General features: G+C 43.5%; 1 protein-coding gene across 4 annotated transcripts in view; it reads right to left on the bottom strand.

Annotated features, from left to right (window-relative positions):
• OGDHL (oxoglutarate dehydrogenase L) overlaps positions 1-24241 on the bottom strand; it is a 344487-nt gene that overhangs the window by 31289 nt on the left and 288957 nt on the right. For all 4 annotated transcript variants that reach the window (XM_077454880.1, XM_077454883.1, XM_077454884.1 and 1 more), the window contains 4 exons: positions 18603-18781; positions 16451-16522; positions 13523-13648; positions 13367-13439 (listed from right to left, as the gene is read on the bottom strand). In XM_077454880.1, the coding sequence (XP_077311006.1) occupies positions 13367-13439; positions 13523-13648; positions 16451-16522; positions 18603-18781 (450 nt within the window). The remainder of the gene's footprint in view (positions 1-13366; positions 13440-13522; positions 13649-16450; positions 16523-18602; positions 18782-24241) is intronic.

Raw genomic sequence — 24241 nt, 5'->3', positions numbered from 1 at the left:
CACAAGACTCTACGATTTGGCTTTTTATTTTATTCATCTATTTACTTGTGATGGCAATTCAATAGCTCTCTTCCAAAAAGTATCTTGTCCACAAAGGGGGTATCATACCTCATATTGGGCTGACTTAGAGATGGGGTGACTCCGCCCACATGTTCTCTTACTTTCGACCTCTTGGGTAAGCTACTCCATGTATGGAAACACTCGTCCGTGCACCAGATCTCTGGAATCGGAGGAGTCTCATCTCTCCCCCATTCATACAGAAGGACATGTTTCCCTAAGGTCTAAGTACGTCTCAGCATCTCAACACACCCCACAGATATAAAGCAGCAGGACTTCCACCAATCTGTCAACGCTTCTGGATGGTACCGGATTCAACTGCACCGAGATGGGGTATGGGACAATAACTGAGTTTGCCGCTAGAATATTTGATTAGCTTTGCTACATACTGCAAGTGGAGACATGTTCAGTTCACTAAATATATATGTGCTTATACTTATTTATGTATTTCCCTGATTGCGCAGGACAGGGGGGGGTCCAGCATTGCATCGTATGCCCTTCCTAATACCCCCTGGGGAGGGGTTGAGAGTCTTAGCGGAGGCTTTTCTGGTCCCCATCGGGGCCTTCCCACATCCCAACCAAGGAGGGGGGTTTCCCACCCGCACCCATGCCCAAGCACTAAGCAAGAGCCTCTTCTTGCCTCTGTAACAGTCACTACAGATAGTCTTGGTTGCTGTACCCCCTCTTGTCCTGCAGATCTTTGTATACCCGCATTTGTGTATTGGCGGACCGCTGAGAGACCACATGCATGCATATTCTATTCCCTTAGGGCACATATTGTCTTATATCGCAGAGAGTGGCTGTTCCAACCTTATTTTAGACTCACACCTTGGACGCATCACTTAAGGTTTCTGACCTCTGCACGCATCCTCACATTTACCTGTGCATCACCTTTTCCAATTTCCGAGGAAGTGCACACTAATGAGATACTTCTGGGCCATGCTCCCACTTCCCCTATTGTGGCGACCCGTGTGGGTATTTACCTCACCTGTGCAGATCCATAGCTTAATTTGTTTCATTTACATGTATGTGCTCTCTCTCTCTTGGTTTATTTGTTTATTTCTGGTTGAGATTTCCATTACTTGTTGCGGCTGCCCTCATGATCAATAATTCCGGGCCGCCCCTTTTTTTTTTTACTATCATCTTAGGTTTCCTTGTCACACGCATATGTTTGTGTTTTTGCACATAGATAGTCACGATAAAATGGTTCCTCACCTCGACAATGATTCTGACATGCTCTGATACTCTATCAGGGTGCCCCGCTGATACACTGAATGACTCCCTTTCCACACACCCCACATCACACTTAGACCATCCTCTGACATACACACATTGGTCCTCTGAGACGGGTCGAGGCTTGACACGACCGATCCTAGCAACCCCCACACAGCAGACTCGGTATCTCTGCTGTATTCATCCGGTAACCCTAGACTGTTTCGGGAAGAATAGCAGGCCTATTTCTTCCACCGGTTTAACACTCCCTTCGTCCCCACCCCCCCTCCCAGGGAGTTTCCCTCTTCTGTGGGGTTCCCCCCCCCCCTTTTTTTTTTTTTGACGCTCGGGCACGGTATTTACCAATAATCTATCCTATCTACATCTGACCGTACTCGACATCATGTCTCCCATCAACTCCCAGAATCCTCTCACGTTTAAAATAATCTCCCTTAATGCAAAGGGGCTAAACACCCCAGAAAAACGATCGCAGGTTCTCACGATGATGAAAAGCAACAAGGCTGACGTAATTCTACTACAAGAAACGCACTTCAGATCTAATAACATACCAAAATTAGAGAATTATCAGTATCCTACGGCATTCCACGCAACGAACCCCCTAGCTAAGTCGAAAGGTGTATCGATATTGTTAGCGAAAAATTGCCCCTTGGAGGTTACGGACTCATTGTCAGATCCAGAAGGCCGATACCTCTTCGTCAAGGGTCATTTACACAATAGGCCGGTTACCCTGGTCAACGTATACGCACCCAATGTGAAACACGTCCCTTTCTTTCGCAAACTTACCTCTCTTCTAGCCTCTTTTCAATCTGGTCTAACTATTCTAGGCGGGGACTTCAATGCTCCCCTTAATCCTGTACTCGATTCTTCAACGGGGACCTCTTCGATCCCTTATAGAGCCTTGCGTCAGATCCAATCACAAATACATAGCCTACTCCTACACGACTCTTGGCGTACTCTTAATCCTGATGGAAAAGATTACACATTTTTCTCTCCTCCTCACCAGAGGTATTCCAGAATCGACTACTTATTTATCTCCCAACAGGATCTACACCTACTAACCAAAGCCACCATTGAACCTATGTATATCTCAGACCATCACCCCATTTCCATTTCACTGACACTACCGGCATCACTGGACAGGTCCAAAACCTGGCGCCTGGACCCTTCACTTCTGACAGACCAGGCCAATCTAGATCACATACAATCATTCCTAGAGTCATTCTTTAGCATAAATAACACACCAGACACACACCCCATCACGCAGTGGGAAGCTCACAAATGTTCAGTTAGGGGGGAATTCCTAAGGCTTTCAGCTAAACGTAAGCATCTGCAACAGGCGCGTATCCGAGAGTTGTTAGCGCAAATTAAATCGCTAGAGGTAGCACATAAAAAAACACAGGCTACATTGGCACTGCAAGATCTCATACACGCACGAGCTCTCCTGCTTGATGAATTGAATCTGAAAATAAGAAAAAAACTTACACTTTCCCGTAAGCTATTTTATGAACATGGTAACAAAAATGGAACACTCTTAGCCAGGGCGTTGCAGGGGAAGAGAGCTTCACAAACGATTCGAAAGATTAGGAACCCTGATGGGTCTCTAGCGACCAATAACAGAGATATAGCAGCATGCTTCGAACGATATTACCGTACCCTTTACAACATAGCCCACCAGAACCCCCAACAGACTCCTCAGGAACAAAGGACATCTGCTATTAGGGACTTCCTATCCCAGTACGCACCCACTCCAATGTCCCAAGAAACAGCCACCTCTTTGGAAAAACCAATTTCCGGGGAGGAACTTATCCAAGCCCTTAAGCAAATGAAAAATGGCAAGAGCCCAGGCCCAGACGGGTTCACCACCATATACTACAAAACCTTCCTGAACAACCTCAGTGGCCCTCTCTTAACCACACTAAATTCAATTACATTAGGAGAAACCCCCTCACATCGTCTTTTGGAGGCACACATAACTGTGCTTCCGAAGGATGGGAAAGACCATACTTTAGTTACGAACTACCGCCCAATTTCGCTCCTTAATGTGGACACAAAGATTCTGGCCAAAATTCTATCCAATCGCCTTCTCCCGCTGATCCCGCATCTCATCTCCCCTGATCAGGTAGGCTTCATTCCTGGCCGGGAAGCCAGAGATAACACTATCAAAGTCATTAATATCCATTCCTACCTACAATCTTCCGATCAGAAAGGCTTCTTCTTATCACTAGACGCGGAGAAGGCATTCGACAGAGTGGCCTGGGATTACATGTCTGAGACCCTTAGATCGATAGGTCTAGGGGAAAAGATGCTCAAAATGATTCTCACACTCTACGCTCATCCCACAGCACAAGTGAAAGCCAACAGCCACCTGTTTCTCTGGCGCAACAAACGCCCCCGCATTAAATTTGAACTCCTGGCAACCCCCGTGTCTAGAGGGGGCATAGGTCTTCCCGACTTGCCAACTTACTACAGGGCATGCCTGCTCACTAGAATAGTGGATTGGAACATCCATGCATCTACTAAAAAATGGGTAGACTTAGAAGACCAACTAGCGGGAATGCCCCTAGCGACAGCCCCATGGCTACCAGCCAATCGTATCCCGCCCACAGCCTCCACACATATTCTTGTAGGCCCCGCTCTGCGTTACTTCCACAAAGCATGTTCCACATCACACCTAGCCACAATACCGGGACCTATGACACCAATCCGAGCCAACCCGGATTTCCCCCCGGGAATGTCCCCGAAATTTCTGGCCTCTGGGTGGCCACACACTCACATGAGAGTTAAGCACTTTTTCCAGGGCAACTCCCTCATGTCTCGGGAAAGACTAGCTACACAAATGAAGGATAAGAAACTATCCCTATGGCCTTACTTACAAATTCAGCATTTCCTATCTAGCCCCCAACACAGATCACATTGGACCAGAGCGCTGACTCCATTTGAAGCGCTATGCTCGGAGTCTGTACCACAAAGACACTTGGTATCATACATTTATCAGATCCTCTTTAGTAACCACCCAAGGAAACATAAAAACTGTCACTATTGGGAGAAGGCGCTTGCAATCTCCATCTCAGAAGACCAATGGGAACAAATATTTGAATACACTCTCAAGGGCTCGATAAACGTATCCACACAAGAGAACGGTTACAAAATTCTCAATCGCTGGTATAGAGTCCCAACCCTTATCAACAAATACGCGCCGGCCACCTCAAACCTATGTTGGCGATGCAAAACCGAACCGGGCTCTCACGCCCAAAAATTCTGGCAGGAAGTTCACAAATTAACTTCGACAATAACTTCTTACTCTCTGGAATTCTCCCCAGCTCAACTATTACTTCATCACACCACTTTATCTAGACGCACTTATTTTAGGTCTTTAATAATGCACCTGCTAAATGCAGCAAAGTTGTGCATCCCTGTTCATTGGGGCACTTCTACGATTCCATCAATCAAGGAATGGTTTATGAGGATTAATAGAAATGCTGAAATGGAAGAACTCATAGCTATTTCCCAGGAGACCATTACGAAACATAATGCACGGTGGGCCTGCTGGTCCCATTTTAAGACGACCCCAGAGTACAAACGCACCATGCAACTTCATGCCAATTGAGCAAACGCATTCCTCCTCCCCTATGATATGTGCACATACCTGTAACGTGGGGGGGGTGGGGGAGACTGGTCAAAGTCCGAGGCTAGACTGGCGGCTCGTGCCCCCCCCGGACGGACCCGGTCTCTTCCTCCCCTTCCCCTCCCTCATTTGCTTCCTCCCTCCAAGATTAAATTTTCCTACCCCCATTTTTTTTTGTTTTTTTTTTCTGGGAATCCCATTACAAACTCATATGTTTATTGTTATAGACTCCCCCCACACACCACCTTCCTGTCCTTAATCCCCTCCCAACTCCCATTCCCATTTACGCCTCTAGCGGGTACAACTTAAGACACCAGCTGGTCTGGTTACCTAGTAGCCCTTACCGCACATAAGACTCAAAAGACACACATGACGATTGAATGATCTCCAGACAAATATCTACTCACCCTAACTCTCGAAACTCACATTGCTGACTTTCGTGATGCTTGCTTCTAAACAGGACTCTGTATTGGAACCTTGGTGTCACTCACAATTCCATATGTACGGAATTCGAAAATCCCCTTTTGCTATGTGTTTACAACCATTATCTAAGGTTGTTCAAGAAAAGCTTCTCCTGTAAACCTTGTCTTATATTTTCTGCAGCTCACAGTCATTCATGCTAAGGTACTCTTTTGTATTGACTTTATTTTTGGAACCTGTATGACTTGTTTGTACCTCCGTCGTTATACCCTTTTGTTTGTATGGTTGTACCCCAACGATATGTATATTCATTTATGTTCAATAAAAATCTTGAATGGAAAAAAAAAAAAAAGAAAGAAGGAATCACAATACTTAAAACTGGTGATCCCTAATGCGATTTGTTAAAGCTGACAGAATTGCATAAAGTGCCAGTGCCAAGAAATGAAATCATGAAAATATCTACTACACCTAAAAAGTAAATAAAACAATATAAATAAAGCAGTCACAAACAATAGTGAATCGCAATGCGATTCGTTCAAGCTGACAAAATCGCATAAAGTGCCAGTGCTAAAGGTGAATGGGTGGGTGGAATGTTCTGCTATAAATTAAGCAATATACATAAAACAGTCGCCAACTCAATAAATCATTTGTGCAGGGAGTGGTTAATTGTAGCTGACAAAAGTTGCATAAAGTGCTAGTGCCATAAAATTGATAGAACAAAATCCGTGCAGGTGTCCTCTACCATAAAATACTCAAACCAATATTTATGCGACAGTGAGTGACTCAGTAATTCAATTGTGCAAAAAATGACAGAGAAGGAAAAAAAAAATAAAAAAATAAAAAAAATAAAAAAAATGTATATAGTAAACGCATAAGCAGTGTTGGTGTTAAGGGAGTAAAGCAAATCCCTCAAAATAATCAAAAAAGCTGTGTACAATACCTACAAGAAATTATCTAAAAAAAATTAAACAATAACATTTATCGGAATGTGTCCATTCTGTTTTGTGCGATAACCAGTGGCGATTTATGTCAAAAGTCGCATATAACAACAAATAGCATATAGTGCTGGTGTCTGAATATATGTGCACAGAGCAATGTTATCGGTGATGGTGGTGAGAAAGGTGAATATATCCCACGTGGTCCTGTGTGGTCGGAATATGGGTGTCCCCTTACCTTACAGCTGTAAGGTAACAGCATGTGATATATATATCCTCAGGACTCCTGCTCTTTATCCCTCAAGGTCTTGTCCCGATGTCCCCAAATCCTGGCGTCTCCTGCCTATTACGCTGTGTTGGTCCCTTTAAGTATTTGCTCAGCAGCACTCAGCGTGGAGGGGGGGGGGGGGGGATTAGCCTCGGTAATTGGTATGTATATCAGGGGTTAGAGAAATAAGGAGGAAGGGAGCCCCATAGTGTAGTAGTTTTTAACACATATGATTTATTACAGCAAAACAAATTTGTACTCACAAGCAGACAAGTTTCATATGCAGTGTATAAACGAGCCTCGAGCTCGATTGCGTCACTTCCGGGAAGCGTCCCGACACCGTCTGTCACACCGTATTTGCTCAGCGGTCTTACAAGCACACTTTTTTTTTTTTTTTTTTAAGACACTTTTTTGAATTAAAAAAATAATACAACATTAAAGTTAGCCCAATTTTTTTTATATTGTGAAAGATAATGTTATGCCGAGTAAATTGATACCCAACATGTCACGCTTCAAAATTGTGCCTGCTCGTGGAATGGCGACAAACTTTTACCCTTAAAAATCTCCATAGGTGACGTTTAAAAAAATTCTACAGGTTGCATATTACAGAGGAGGTCTAGGGCTCTCACTCTACCGATTGTGGTGATTCCTCACATGTGTAGTTTGAACACTGTTTTCATATGCGGGCGCTACTAACGTATGCGTTCTCTTCTGCACACAGGCTCGTCGGGACGGGGCTCATTTAAAAAATTTTTTTTTATTATTTTACCTTTTATTTTTATACTGTTTTTTATTTTATTTTTAAATTGCACTTTTATTCCTATTACAAGGAATGTAAACATCCCTTGCAATTGAAAAAAGCATGACAGGACCTCTTAAATATGAGCTCTGGGGTCAAAAAGACCTCAGATTTCATATTTACACTGAAATGCAATAAAAAAAAAAAAAAAATTGTCCTTTAAAAACATGGAAAAAAAATGGCCCTTTAAGACCTATGGGCGGAAGTGACATTTTGACTTCGCTTCCGCCCTGCAATGATGTGGAGACGGGTGGGGTCCATCTTCCCCTCACTCATCTCCATGTCAGGCCACAGGAAGGATCCGATTGCCTCGGCCGCTGCCGACGGCTCACGGCGGGATGGTTGCCCTCTCCCGCTGCCGATAAAAGTGATCTTGCGGCGAATCCGCTGCAGAGACCACTTTTATCTTAAACTAGACCACTCACTGAAGAAGAGGATACCTGGGTTATGGCAGCTAGCTGCTGCCATAACAAAATCCTCCTTCAAACAGCCGACATATAATGACGGTGGGCGGTCCGGAAGTGGTTAAGCAATCACATTCAAGCTCATGTAAAATAGGAGACCTGTCATCATTTAAAGTGCCTCTGATTAGCCCCAATTAAAGTTCAGCTGTTCTAGTAGGTCTTTTCTGACATTTTCTTAGTTGCATCCTACAGCAAAAGCCATGGTCCGCAGAGAGCTTTCAAAGCATCAGAGGGATCTCATTGTTAAAATGTATCAGTCAGGAGAAGGATACAAAAGAATTTCCAAGGCATTAGATACACCATGGAACACAGTCATCATTAAGTGGAGAAAGTTTGGCACAACTCTTGTGCACACATTACCAATAACTGGATGTCCCTTCAAAACTGATGAAAATATGAGAAGAAAACTGGTCAGGGTAGCTGCCAAGAGGCCTATAGCTAAATTAAAGGAGTTGCAGGAATATCTGGCAAGTACTGGCTGTGTGGTACATGTGACAACATTCTCCAATATTGTTCATATGTCTGGGCTATGGGGTAGAGTGGCAAGATGGAAGCCTTTTCTTACGAAGAAAAATATCCAAGCCCGGCTAAATTTTGTGTTATGGTCTGATAAAACCAAGGTTGAACTTTTTGGCCATAATTCCAAAATAAATATTTGGAGCAAAAACAACACTGCACATCAGCAAACACCATAACCACGGCAAAGCATAGTGGTGGCAGCAACATGCTTTGGGGCCGTTTTTCTTCAGCTGAAACAGGGGCCCTAGTGAAGGTAGAGGGAATTATGAACAGTTCCAAATACCAGTCAATATTGGCCCAAAACCTTCAGGCTTCTCCTAGAAAGCAGAACATGAAGAGGATCCATCAGCATGACAACAACCCAGTGCATACATCTACATCAACAAAGGAATGGCTTAACCATAAGATAATTCATTTTGGAATGACCCAGCCAGAGTCCAGACCGGAATCCAATTGAAAATCTGTGTGGTTATCTGAAGAGGGCTGTGCACAGGAGATGCCCTCGCAATCTGACTGATTTGGAGTTTTTGGAGAAGAGTGGGCAAATAATACCAAGTCAAGATATGCCATGCTAATAGACTCATACTCAAAAAGACTGAGTGCTGTAATAAAATAAAAGGCGCTTCAACAAAAGGATTTGTTTAAGGGTGTGCACACTTATTTTATTTTATTTTTACTTCCCTCCACCTAAAAGATTTCAGTTTGTTGTTCAACTGAGTTGTACTGTTTATAGGTCACATTAAAAGGTGGAAAAAGTTCTGAAATGATTTATCTTTGTCTCAGAAACCTGAAATTTTAACAGAGGCGTGTAGAATTTTTATATCCACTGTATATATACCCCTTTTCATGACTAAGCCTATTTTTGACATTTGGTGTTTACAAGTTAAAATCCATATTTTTTGCTAGAAAATTACTTGGAACCCCCAAACATTATATATATTTCACCCCAGATCTCATATTTAAGAGGTCCTGTCATATTTTTTTAGCAGAGACTCTAGAGCATAAAATCGCGATTGTTGCAATATTTTATGTCGCATGGTATTTGTGCACCTGTGTTTTAAATGCAACTTTTTGGGAAAAGGGACACTTCCATGAATTTAAAAAAAAAACTAAAAATTAGCCCAATTTGTTTGCATAATGTGAAAGATAATGTTACGCCGAGTAAACAGATACCAAACATGTCACGCTTTATAATTGCACACACTCGTGGAATGACGACAAACTACAGTACCTAAAAATCTCCATAGGCGACCTTTCAAAAAAAAATCTGGTTGCCAGGTTAGAGTTACAGAGGGGGTCTAGTGCTAGAATTATTGCTCTCGCTCTGACGATTGCGGCGATACCTCACATGTGTGATTTGAATACCGTTTACATATGCAGGCGCGACTTCCGTATGCGTTTTCTTTGCTGCACGAGCTCACGGCGACGGGGGCGCTTTTAAAAAAAAAAATCTTATTTATTTTAAAATTAATAAATTGTTTTTAAAAAATAAATAAATACATTTTTGATCACTTTTATTGCTGTCACAAGGAATGTAAACCTCCCTTGTAACAGTAATAGGTGGTGACAGGTATTCTTTATGGAGGTCTAAAAGACCGCCGATCTCTCCTTCACACTTCAAAGTATTCAAAGTATTCAGATCGCCGTTTTCGGCGATTCTGAATACTGTATTTTTTTTTTTAAACCGGTGCCATTGGCAGCCGAGTAAACCGGAAGTGACGTCATGACGTTGCTTCTGTGTTTACGATTAGGAGACTGGAATGTAGCCCCTTACAGCTTCATTCCAGTCTGTCCCTAGCCACCGGAGGCATCGGATGTTCGATCAGAGCTCCCGATTGAACGGGAGCCCCGGTAATAGTGGCGGAGGGCGGCGCTTTTAGCCGCATCAGTTGTTATGGCTGGAAAGCCGATCGCCGGCTCTGCAAAACGGTACCGGGATGATGGCTGAGGCTGCGGGCATCATCCCGGTATACCCCCCGAAAGCCAAATACGCCCATCTGCATACGCTTGGCGGCAAGGGGATACACAAGTGAGAGTGACAGAGAGCTCAGGTAAGTATTTTGGTGGTTCTGGGGGGAGATGCCCTTAAAAGTTTTTTTTTTTTTTTTACCTTAACTGCTTCCCAAGCAGCTGCCACAGTTCTACTGTGGCAGGTTGGCTCCCCTGGGTGAGCCGTTGTAGCTGTATGCCAGCCACCTTAAGACCACCAGGGGCGCGCACGCCTATGTGCATGCCTGGCAGTCGTGATGCTCGCCGGGCACCCGCGATCGCTCCACACAGAGACAGAATGGAGGTCTGTCAATGTAAATAGACAGATCTGCGTTATGTCAGAGGTGAGGAGACTGATCAGTTGTTCCTAATGCTTAGTCTCCTCCCTCAGGCAGTTCCACTCCCCCGCAGTTAGAAACACTCCCTAGGACACACATTTAACCCTTTGATTGCCCCCTAGTGTTAACCCCTTCCCTGCCAATGACATTTATAAGGTAATCAGTGGCTATTTTTAGCTCTGATCGCTTAAAAAATTTGACACAAAAAAGTGGCAAAAGTGCCCGATCTGTCTTCCGCAATGTCTCAGCCCACCGCCATTACTAGTAAAAAAAAAATAATAATAATAATAATTAGAATAAAAATGCCATAATTCTAGCCCCTATTTTGTTATTAACTTTTGTACAAACCTATCAATATATATTTATTGTGATTTTTTTTTTTTACCAAAAATATGTAGAAGAATACATATTGGCCTAAACTGAGGAAGATTTTTATTTATTTATTTTTTTTGGATATATTTATTATAGCAAAAAGTAAAAAATATTTTTTTTTCTTCAAAATTGTTTCTCTTTTTTTGTTTATAGCGCAAAAAAATTTAAAATCGCAGAGGTGATCAAATTTCACCAAAAAATATTTACATATATATAGTGCAGAGCCCGGTCCCTGTCATTGTGAGCGGAGGGAGCGACGAGTCAAGATCTGAAGAGAAGAACAGAAGGCGACAACGACGACGACAGCGGCGACAGAAGACCGGGCCACTGCCTGTAAAAGAGCTATAAGAAGGCGCGGTGGCCCGGCAGAAGAACCAAAGAGGGGGACAAGACCCCCGAAGTCGGAAGAAGGGCGGCGGCGAGGAAGAAAGCCAGGCTCCTCCGCTAGCAAAAGAGCTAGAAGAAGATGGAGGAGTCCGGCGAGAAGACCCCCCGAAGACGGAAGACCCCCGGAGCTGTGCAATAAACAATTTTTTGTGTTTTTTTTTGTACTTTTTTCACAGTTGAATGGGTAGGGGTACATTGTACCCCATACTCATTCACATAGGGTGGGGGGCCGGTATCCGGGGCCCCCTTATTAAAGGGGGCTCCCGGATTCCGATAAGCCCCTTGCCCGCAGACCCCGACAACCAACGGCCAGGGTTGTCGGGAAGAGGCCCTTGTCCTTAACATGAGGACAAGGTGCTTTGGGGTGGGGGGGCCGCGCGCCCCCCTTCCCCAAGGCACCCCCATGTTGAGGGCCTGGTACGGCTCAGGATGGGGGGGACGCTCACTCGTCCCCCCCTTTCCCGGCCGGCCAGCGTGCTCGGACAAGGGTCTGATGTGGACCTGGGGGGACCCCCACGCTGATTTTTTTTGGCGTTGGGGTTCCCCTTTAAGTCCATACCAGGTGGCGGGGCCAGCGATGTCTCTTTCGCGGGCCCTGCCTACCTGGAGACCCGCTCGAAATGAGCGGACTTTTCTCCGGGTGGGAAAAGTCAGTTCATTTCAAAAGTACGGCGGAATGGCATACCAACGGCCGGATTGTCCGCCGAAATGCAAGTCCAGCGGGAAGATTGGAGTGCAAAACTACTTTCTAAGTCCACTGTACTTTTGGGTCAAAAGAGTCTGCCGGAGGCTACACACGGGGGGATTGTCCGGCGGACTTGAGTTTGCCGGACTTTTCCACCCGATTGTTTGATCGTGTGCACGCGGCATTAGACTCTCCTCCACTTGTCAATATCTATAGAAGAGCACGGTAGTGATTCATACCAATGGATATTTACAGCTTTAAGAACTTACACATATGTTTGTAATGCATTAAAGTAAAAACCTTACCTTAATGCATTACCTAACCGTGCTTCTCAGGATAAGGCCTGATTCACACTTATGCATTTTAGTGCTTTTTTAATTTTGCAGATTTGCACCACAGTCCATTTACCATGGTTTCCTATGGGACACGTTCTGTAGTGCAACTCTGCAAAATGCAAAAAGCACTGATAATGCATAGGTGTGAATCAGGCCTAAGCCATCATAACTATTGTTTTCCGAGTCTGTAGGCCAATATACAGGTACTTCCATGCTTTCAAATAGTCCTTTCTATAATCTCGCAAATGCGCAATGATTTCTTAGCTAAGCCTCACTCTAGTTCCGAGATTACAATGGCAACTGTGTCCGCTGACCTGTTTGTCTCCACAAGACAAGTATAATATAAGGCAAACTAAAGCTCTCTTTCACCATATTTATACCACGTGAAGTAAACAGGAGAGCTAATAGATCTTTGCTGCAGTATGCCATCCTATCCCCATGTTTACACCCCCTGTGATGTTTAAGGTCACATGGGGCATAGCAAGAAGGTCTGAATGAAACGGTAATCTTGCAGGGTTTTTTTGCGCAGTACTGCAGGGAGTGGATATGATGGACACTGCTTACTTCTCAATGGACTGACAGCACTAAAAGCGTGCTGTGAATTGGGGGAGAGATGCGCATGCACCAGTGACGTCAATACAAAGAACGGGACAAATTACAAGGCAACAGAGCAAATAAGGTGGCATCTACATCAGGCAATTAGTGGTGTTTTTATTGCTGTTTTATGTGTGCAAATGTTATGGGAAGAGTTTACTACTACTTTAGGAGCCAGGACCAGAGTTTAAAGGATTTAGAAATATGAAAAAGTAAAAAAACACGTTCTAATTATACTGCACATACACAAAAAATTTTTTTTTTTTCTTTTCAACTATTCACATATGACATGCATTTTATTGAAGTAAATGGGTGACTTCTGCACACTAAACACCTCTTTACCAACCTGTTTTCATTTCTTCAAAGCTAGATTTGGCTTCTGGATGCCTCAACAATGATTTGGGTGTAAAAATAATGAGCTGAAATATGATAAGACACACATGCATTAAATTGTAAAAATAGGCAAGCTGGCTATTTTCTATTATCATTGTATAAAGTTTACCGGTTTGCGGAAGGGAAATAATATTTGCCGCCGGAGGACATGAAAGTAATTAGCAGGTGTAGAGCAGTTTACTACGATCCAGTTGCAGTCATACAGTTGGGTAACTTCATAGTCTGGGGCGTATTCCTGAAGATAAAAGATTTGTACATTAAACGTGTTTCATATCAAATGATCATTGATCTCCACAACAAAACCCCTTTAGTACTGAGGGGTCTATTTATATATATAAAAAAATCACTTTGCAAACGTCTTAACATTTAGCACAACAAATACCACCTATAATGTTTGTACTGTGTGTCTAATAGTTTCCTTGTTACCTTTTGTCGAATTAATGTAACATTCCCCTACCTTCATTCCTAAAAGAAAATAGCTATAACAACATTCGAACCATGAGAGTTAACATTCACCAATAGAGAAAACACTATAGGCTAAGAACATTCAACCAGCAGGACAAATGAGGGAGACATCTGCACTGTGTACAGTCTATGAAGAATTTTGTGTGAATGGCCAGATGAATGAGTTTGGCCAAGCAATTTCCAACTGCAGTGTGAAGAAAAACAGCTTCTTCTTGGTTATTAGGGAGATGGCACCTGTCGGTGTCCTAACTAGTGAGACATCCCCTCCCAGCAAAATCAGCTTTCAGCCAGGAATTCCTGACTGGCAAGTAAATGTAAAAAACAGAGAACGTGATGCTTACATTAAGAAAAAGTGCCCCCTGCCCCCCCAAAATCATATTAGCCCCTTGAGGCATGGTTTGGAATTTAACGGGAACCCCAAGAAATAGAAAAAATGGCATTGGGTTCCCACAAATTCCATACCAGACACTTAGAGTCTGTCATGTATTTTAAGTGGGAAGCTCAAACACAATAAACAAGAGGAGAGGTCCCCTCCCAAATTGTATTTGTATGTATGAATGTATGCAGCCTGGGCAAGCATGCACCCACTTCCTCCACCTAGAGCCATACTAGGCCACATGCCCTTAACATGGCAACATGAGGTGGGAGGAGGGTTACATTGCCAGGGGCAAAAGCAGCTTTTCTCTATTGTGATAGGAAGCCAGGAAAAACGATTGGTTGTGTACAGGATGGGAGGTATATTTGTCCCAGGTTCATGCAGGTATACAAATTATTTTCCTTTTTGTGCTGTGTAGTGAGCTTGCTTGGCACATTGAGGGGTTAACTAGCTCAAGCAGGTTGAGTACTCTGGGCTCGGAAAAAAAAACCTCCCAGGCTACTTAGGGAAGATGCTCCACTCTGGAACCAGATCTCTGTGTAGGATAGACTGGAGATCAGCAACTTCTCTGTGTGGAGAGACAGTCTGTGAGATTAATTCTGTGTCACAATAAGGGGCCTGGGCCGCAGTAGGCTGTTCCAGGACAAGTAGTTAGGTTCCTGTGTTTGTAGGTAAAAGTCCAAGGTGGCAAGGGTTTATTTTCTGACTTGCTTTATTTTTTGCCATTTTGATACCTGCAGTTTATAAACACAGACATTGTAAATAAACCACATTTGTGTTTCACCGTCTTGCTCTGCCTTTTTTTTTTACCATGCTGCGACTCATCCACGAGTCACGCACAAACCACTACTGAGCTAATTCCTCACACTACGTTGAGGAGTACAAGGGCCTCTTCTCCACAGTTGGGATTCTGACAGCTGAATGTACCAGGCAGGGATGAGTCACTAGTTGTTAGGATGCCGACGAGTGCTGGCTTCCTAACAGCCTGGAGGAAGCTATCACATTTAGCAGTGACACTTAGTCCCCCTTCACACATGCGGACCGTTCAGATTTTTTAGGCAGACCTGACGGAGTGGCGGGTGCCAGCGGTGAAATGTCTGCTGACATCTGATCCGCTCTGCTAAATTCAGATGGATGGAAACCCTATTTTCATCTTCTGGCAGATTGGATTGGATGAAAACGGACAGGCGGGCCGTTTTCATCCGATCCCCCATAGATGAGCGCGAGACTCTGACAGGTTCGTTTCTTCACAGTCAGCAGAGTTGGACCTGTCATCCGCCACCTGAGAGGGGATCAAAGGATCGATCCCTGCTGAGCAAGCTGAGTCTGTGAAAACGGACATTAATGTGTGAAAGGGGCCTAATACCACTTCTAACTGTTCTGCGAAACACGGCAGCTGGACGTTCCACAAGATTCTCCATAGACTGTACCTAGTGCAGAAATCTCCCTCATTACCTGTGCTGGTTGAATGTTCTTAGCCTATAGTGTTAGTAGTGCCATGTTAATGCCCATGGTCAAAATTTCCTATAGGTATTGTTTTCTTTGGACTGAACATTAGGCAATGTTACAGTCAACTGACGCAAGGCAACAACTATTTACACATATTACAAACATTAAGGGTATTATTTGCTACGCTTGCATGGATGTTGAGACATTCGCAAAGCAATTTATTTATGATTGACCCCTGAATGTTGGAGGAGAGTTTCAAAATTAAAAATAGTGAAATCATCTAGACGGTGTCGTAGGCAATACTTCCGCTTTCTCTTTTTTTTCTCAGTTTGTACACTTCATTTGACTAAATATGGATTAATATACTTAAACAGGCTTGAGCTTGCTATAAGTGTCAAATTGTTTACAGATCACTTCCTAAAAATACATTTGGCTATGGAAAAACATGCCTTGATACTTTAAAGACACAATGGGGCTCCATTTACCAGACATATATACTCCTCTATGCAATATGTTTGTATTGCATAAACGCATGTATCCTTGTCTCCATATAACTTATCTGGGCAAAAATTAAAATAAAAAATGTAAATTAAAACTATTAAAGAAGAGGAAGTAGAGCAGGGGAATAGGAAACATACAGATTGTTCCCCAGTCCACATAAAATAAAGCTTCTGCATTTTTTAACATTTACAATTAGAGTATGAGGTCAAGATAAAGCAAGCCATAGTGCTAGACAAATTAACTTACAGGATAAGCATCACAGTCATCATTGCTCATCTGGAGGAACCTTTCAGGTCTGGCTGAAGAATGCTCAGGTCCCTGGTAATAATATTAAGCAGAGGAGTTTAGGAAAGCTTGCCTCTCAATTACATTACTGATAGCAGAATACAGAAGCAGCAGTAAAGGCTTTTAAGAAGCATATGTTTCTGGTGCAGTCGGAAATGTACCCCCAAAAACTGTGAACATAAATTGAAGATATTTGTCAAGTGTACTAAAAAAAAAAAAAAAAAAGTTTTCCACATTTTTCTTAAGCAAAGGGGACAGCACAGTGGCACTTCTGCCTTGCCCTATGGACCTTGAGTTCCAGTCAAAACAATAGCTGCATGGAATTGTACATTCTCTCTGTGCTTGCATGGGTTTCCTCTGGGTACTCTGGTTTCCTTACACATTACAAAACATGCTAGTATTTTATTTAGCTCCTATCTCAAATTGGCCCAAGTATGAAACTGAACTGAGTCTGCCCAAGATGACTGCCTAACCATGTGCCCCATCAAAAGAAAAAGTGATTTGAGTCCTCAGGGAGTAAAGTGCTGTATGAATAATAATAATCAAGGCTTTATTTTTCAGCCAAATTGTGCCAGTACTCAGTACTGGCACCTCTGAGCTGAAGGTGGTACAGCTACCCTGGGTGCCATCTTTACACGTGGGAGGGAGATGCATTATTAGTGGCTCCCGGAGGGGTGAGGTGTCTGATGTGCTAGACAAGCACCCTCATAGCACCTGCAGACATCTGTCAGCACAGATATGATCCCAAACATTATATAGGGACTCTCTGTTAGTTGTTGTGAACAATGCCAGCAGTAACAAAGGAGGTCTTAACTACGCACTTCCTCTGCTGGGCTCTGATAGTTGACATTATCCAACACTGATCTCAGCAGAGGAATCAAGTTCTGAAAGACTGCCTCCGACTACCAGATCTGTTTGCAGCCATGAGTGGCAAAGTTACAGCAGTGGTGAGCTACTGCATTATCATGTGAGATTGACAAACTGCCAGGATACAGAGAGTGTACTCTAACTCTGAACAAACAGGTAAGCTGCTAAGATGCTGAATAGAGTAGTGCCATCATGTCACAAGTCTCAGCAACATAGGTTAGCTACTGAGGGATAATGCAAAGTAAACGGGTGTTTTCCATGTGATGCCACAGCACAGACCTATTGTGACCCTTGTTCCTGGACATATGAGAAGGGTCACTGCACCCATTACCAACCCTCAGCATGCTCCCCACTCTCTCTGTTTAGTTAATTGTACAATTGAATCAAAGCAGATCTGAACTATACCTGGATGTGTTTTTGGCATTTACTGTTTTTTTTTATTATTTTGTACTGCGGCAGTAAAACTGCCAGTTTTGGCTACTGTGTTTTTGCCACAAAAAAAAGAGATGACCTTTGCTGAATGAAAAAAAAATCCCAGATGTGCTCCTTCAGAAGGCAAAGGAGCTATCATCCTATGAAACAAAACACATAGTCCAGACACAAGATTTATACGTATCATGACCAAACACCACGACACTCATTTGTAGAGCAAGATTCTAGAACAACAGAACCAGTTCTAAAGCCCGTTGCTTGAGGAGCCTTTCTAACTACATTAACCCTAGCATATTTCTACCACATCAACATTTAAAAGGCATATTTTGTGAGCTATGCAGATAGAATGAAGGTATACACAAGGCCAGATTGGCAACAATACAGTTAAAGTTGCTTCACGCAATCAGCTCATATCAGATAAAAAGAAAACTGGCTGTGTGGGAACAGGGGGAACCATAAATAATGGAAGAAGTGATGGGCTGGTATTAGCATTTACATGATGAATATGAATGATAAAATGTGGTATATTTGCAACATGTCTGAAAATAAAATCATGTTTTTTGCATAACAATCCCTGTACAAACAATGCTCACTATTGATTATACAAACCTAAATGTAGTAGGCGATCACCTGCATTAAGGTGGGTAACCACCTCACAGGAAGGCAGAAAAATATGCAAGCCTTGATAAACAGCAAGTTTAAACAGATTAGGTATTCATGAGTTTACACTCCAGGGGAGCAGGGCACATTAGTTTACCTTCCCTCTTTAAATCAGTCAGTTAGTATGATTAACAGATGTGTTAGCAGCACTCACCATTCCTTCCATGCCATGTGGTAAAAGTAAAACGATTCCATTGTGCCGTACCCACTTTGCTTGTCCTGAGCTGATAAACTGGTCAATTATGCATTGTGCTGTATTGTGAAAATCACCAAACTGCGCTTCCCACAAAACCAAGGCATTGGGACTTGCCATGGCAAAACCAAGCTCGAAGCCTGAAAGAAACAAACATTTATTCTCTGGAATAATTCTTCATAGCTGTGGAACAGTGGGCTGTGGAATTAACTAGGAGGCCCACATGTGGCTGGAAAACCTATAAATTGTTTTCAATGCTATCAATAATACATTAAATGGTCAATTCACATAAAGTTTAAAAATAAAGTTTAGATTTCATAGATGTAGCCTTACAGAGTTTAAAAAAAACAAAACACAATGTATGAGTGAACTTATCACCAGCGCAGCCGGACAGTTATATGGGTGTGATACACCTTGTTGAAGCTGTCACCTCTAGGTCACACAGAAGTTCTGGGTTCAAGTCATTGACCCTTTTAATTGGTATCAGAAACACTTCAACAGAGATTGACCTAAGGGAGTGTTGATGTTAGACCTGTATCTATTATAGGTAAAGTTTACCTCTGGCCTCCTCACTTATAACTGAAATGTACCTGGCATATGGCCTATTTGGCAGCTTTTTGAAAGACTCTAAACACTTCATATAATGCCATGACAATTGTGAATGGCCAGAATCATCTACATTGCTATCTGGGAGCATGACTGCAGAATACATTTGAACAATCAAGAAAATGCTGGACGGCCACTCTCTGATGCAACACCTTTATTGTGCAGAATCAATAAAATCCAAACTGCCAATCCATATGTCACAGAGGTACAGGAACTAAACAGCTGACATGTTTCACACCATTAGAAGGTGCTTAATCATAGCTGCGCAATAAAGGTGTTGCATCAGACAGCGGCCGTCCAGCATTTTCTTAATTGTTCATCACGTCTTGCAGAGCCAGCATCTGTATGCCTTATGCCACGTCCACACGTAGCAGACTATCCGGCGGACTTAGTCTGGCGGACTTTCCGCCGGACTGTCCACCGGACTTTCCGAACGAGCTACTTGCCCACACACGGCACTTTTTCAGCGGACTAATACGGCGTACTAAGTCCGCTGGACTATCTGCCGTACTTTTGAAATGAACGGACTAGCCCACACATTCGGAGGAAAGTCCGCTCATTTTGAGCGCGTCTCCAAGTAGCCGGGGCCAGCGAAGGAGGCTTCGCTGGCCCCGTCACCTGGTATGAACTTAGACCCCTTTCACACCACACCGCCCATTGCATCGGTGGTAAAAGTCGCTATTTTGAGCGGCGTTTTACCGCTGGATTTGCGCCGGATTTGCGGCGCATTTCGGCCGCTAGCGGGACGCTTTTACCCCCGCTAGCGGCCGCGAAAGGGTTAAAACCGTCTGCAATAGCGGCGTTTTGCCGGCGGTATTACAGCGCTGCCCCATTGATTTCAATGGGGAGCAGCGGTGGAGGAACGGTAAACAGACCGCTCCTTCACCGCTCCAAAGAAGCTGCTGGCAGGACTTTTTTCTGACGTCCTGCCAGCGCACCGCTGTAGTGTGAAAGCCCTCGGGGCTTGGGGGCCCCCCCAGGTTCATATCAGACCCTTATCCAAGCACGCTACCCGGCCGGCCATGAAAGGGGGTGGGGAGGAGCGCGCACCCCCCCTTGAGCCTTATCAGGCCGCGTGTCCTCAAAATGGGGGGTGCCTTGGGGAAGGGGGGCCCCCCTTTTCGGGGGTCTTGTCCCCCTCTATGGTTCTTCTTGCCGGGCCACCGCGCCTTCATCTAGCTCTTTTACAAGCGGTGGCCCAGTCTTCTGGCCTTCTGTTCTTCTCTTCTGTTCTTCTCTTCTGCGGATGTTGCCTCGTCGCTCTCTCTGGTCATAATGACAGGGACGCGGCGTGCAGTGACTTATATAGGGACATCACCGGATGATGTCCCCGCCCATTATGATGTCACAGTCCCAGAGGATGCTGGGACTGTGACATCATGATGGGCGGGGACATCATCCAGTGATGCCTCCTTCGCTGGCCCCGGCTACCTGTAGATGCGCTCAAAATGAGCGGACTTTTCTCCGGACGGGAAAAGGCCGTTCATTTCGAAAGTACGGCAGACTGGCACACACACGGCCCAATTGTCCGCCGAAATGCGAGTCCGGCGGACAGACTGGAGTGCAAAAATACTTTTAGTCCGCCGGACTTTTCCACCGGATTGTTTGATCGTGTGTACGAGGCATTAGAGTGGGGTAGGTTGATATGGGATCACATGCCTGGAGCAGTGTGAATTTGTTTTGCAGAATACATTTGAGTATGGAATAGAGGCTGGAATTAGTTAGTGTGGGGTCTTTTTTGGATCTGCACTAAAATTTGATGAGCCGGTGAAACGTTACCACACTGGGCATAGTGAAGATGGATGGGCTATGACAACAGAATAGGTGAGATACACATCTTAAATTGTACAAGGCTGCAAGCCTGTAAGCAGCATGGAAGCTATATCTATATTATGTGGAATATAGGTGATACTTGGTCTTATTTAAAAGTTAAGCAATATTCTTAAATGGGTTGAAACGTCATTTTTTTTTAATCTTAATACATTTTATGCATTACGAGAAAAAGCCTTCTGTGTGCAGTAGCTCCCCTTAGCCCCCTAACACTTACCCGAGGTCCCTCGCAGTCCAGCGATGTCCACGAGTCCCTCTGCAGTCCGAGATTCTCCTTCCTGATTGGTGAAACACAGCAGCAGGGCCATTGGCTCCCGCTGCTGTCAAAGCCAGCTAGCCAATCACTGGAGAGAGGGGACGGGGCTGGGTTGGGGGTCCCTGTCTGAATGGACACAGGGAGCTGTGACACAGCTCAGGTGCCCCCATAGCAAGCTGCTTGCTGTGGGGGCACTGAACAGGAGGGAGGGGCCAGGATCACAGAAGAGGGGACCCGAGAAGAGGAGGATCCAGGCTGCTCTGTGCAAATCCACTGCAACAGAGCAGGTATGTATAACATGTTTGTTATTTTTATGGGGAAAAAAACAAGTCTTGACAGTCACTTTAAGTTACACAGTTAATCAGAATGAAAAAAAGCATAAGCCCATTTAGTTTAACTAATAGACAACCAAAACAAACAGAAAACCTCCATTTACACAATCCTATACCCACAGCTGATCCAGAGGAAGTAAAAAAACTAACTATGATTCATAAGTGAGTTTGTATTTTGTCCATACTAGGCAATGTGACAAGCAGGCCATACCTACAACCAAACTCTGCATTTTTGGGAATCCAGAACACGGGTGGTAACAAAACCTTTTACTTTGCCTATTATGGAAAATTACAGTTTAAAACATAGTTACATACTTAGTCAGGTGGAATAAAGACACAAATCCATCTAGTTCAAACAATCAAAAAAATAAATAAAAAAAATCATACAATCCCATATACATAATTCTTCACCCACAGTTGATCCAGAGAAAGGCGAAAAACCCCAGCAAAGCATGATCCAATTTGCTGCAGCAGGGGAAAAATTCCTTCCTGATCCCTCAAGAGGCAATCGGAATTTCTCTGGATCTTGGATCACTGGAAACTTGAAAACTGGAAAACCCTGTCATGAACCCAGACATATCATGAAAAATGCTTAATTAGAGGTTATTTTCAGTAAATACCTCATGTCAAAATGACTGGTAAATCCAGTGATATGGACAGGTTTACTTTAAGGCCACTTTCACACTGGGGCAGGAGCAGAGTCGGCAGTAAAGCGGCGCTATTTTTAGCGCCACTTTACTGTCGTTTTAGCGGCGGTATGTGGCCGCTAGCGGGGCGGTTTTAACCGGCGGTATAGCCACGCTGCCCAATTGATTTCAATGGGTAGGGGCGGTGAATACACCGCTCCTTCACCGCTCCGAAGATGCGGCTAGCAGGACTTTTTTCACCGTCCTGCTAGTGCACCGCTCCAGTGTGAAAGCCCTCCGGCTTTCACACTGGAGTGAAAGGGGCGCCATTTTTAGTGCTGTAGCACCTGAAAAATGCCCCAGTGTGAAAGGGCCTAAGTGTAAAAAGACTCGGCAGTGACGTTAACTTTTCATACAATTGAATAATGCATTGCCTTCAAATACTGAAATACCAATCTAATTTTACTTACATTCAGACTATTTAACTTTGAAATATATAATAGATCCTTAGCTTTCATTTGTTTTGTCATTTCTGCCTCAACGTTAAATGAAAAAACCCTCGGTATTACCAAGAAGAATAATACGCTGTATAAAAGATGACAATATATAAAAGACAACAATAGCTATTTATAATGGCATGCCCTGTGAATTAGCTTGATTTGAATTACATACATATTAGATAAACTCATGATTTTAAACTGTGGTTTCTTGCTGAGAATATAGCAATAATATTTTTAATTAGTGCCATTTTACAAAGTGAGCTATGCGTGCTAGGATGACAGGCAGGGTCTCTGCTCCTTGTTATTCCACACACACAGCCAGACGCCACTAGAAGCCATCACTAAGCTTTCAATGGCAGATGTCATGTACCTGTCATTTCTACTATTACCGGTCAAATTCCTTCTGGGAAAAGAGACCTGCAAGTGTTTATCTTACCATTGAAATGCCACAAAAAAGGATGCTTATAAAGGCAGAAATATGAAGTTCCCAAGTTCAATTTACCTCTACCAAAAAGCAAGACATAAAACAAAACTAAGTAAAAAAAAAAAAAAAATCTCTAGCTTTGTTAAAAAGTAATATATAGCATATCATTTTTGCATAAACTATTCTTACATTTAAAACTGTGCTTCAATGAAGACCCCCCCTTCCTCCACAAACAATACCCCCCCCCCCCCACCTCAGTTCATTTCTGCAGCTACAACAAAAATATACTTACCTCAATTCATGATCACATGACATACTGGGTCCTGCATCCTCCCTATCAGTGAGGTTCTCACAGGACCCACAGATTCCAGCCATGGCACTGTAACACTATGCCAAGAGGCAGCGACAAGACCAGTCAACGACAGGCCTGGACTGCAGTGCTGGTTTATCGGTTTCAATAGCAAAAGAGGCATCATGAGGGGTTACACAATGGAGTCAGGTAAGAAAAAAGGGGCATTTTCTTTTTTAAATGAGTGCCTGGGTGGGCTAAGGCTTTAATGGGAATAAAGTTATCATTCCATTTCAATTTATAATCAGCCAATGACAACTACAGTTTATAAACAAGATTTCCTTGCCCCCCCCCCCCCCCTTCCTCCTGTATTTAAAGTAAAAAAACAACCTGCTGCATATTAGGTTTTTTTCACTTGAAAAAAATACTTAATAATATAATATGCCCAGGCAAGATGTGGATCGAAGTTTTCCACATTTTGTCATGTTACAACCAAAAATGTAAATGTATTTTATGGGGATTTTATATGATAGACCAACACAAAGTGGCACATAATTGTGAAGTAGAAGGAAAATGACAAATGGTTTACAAATAAATATGTGAAAAGTGTGGCATGCATTTGTATTCAGCCCCCTTTACTCTGATACCCCTAAATAAAATCTGGTGGAACCAACTGCCTTCAGAGGTCACCTAATTAGTAAATAGAGTCCACCTGTATGTAATTTAATATCATTATA

Source organism: Lithobates pipiens, unplaced genomic scaffold (assembly GCF_037356315.1).
Source record: "Lithobates pipiens isolate NorthernLeopardFrog02 unplaced genomic scaffold, aLitPip1_a1.2 Scaffold_25, whole genome shotgun sequence".
NCBI classification, from domain to species: Eukaryota; Metazoa; Chordata; class Amphibia; order Anura; family Ranidae; genus Lithobates; species Lithobates pipiens.
This window is presented reverse-complemented; position numbering and strand designations above follow the sequence as displayed.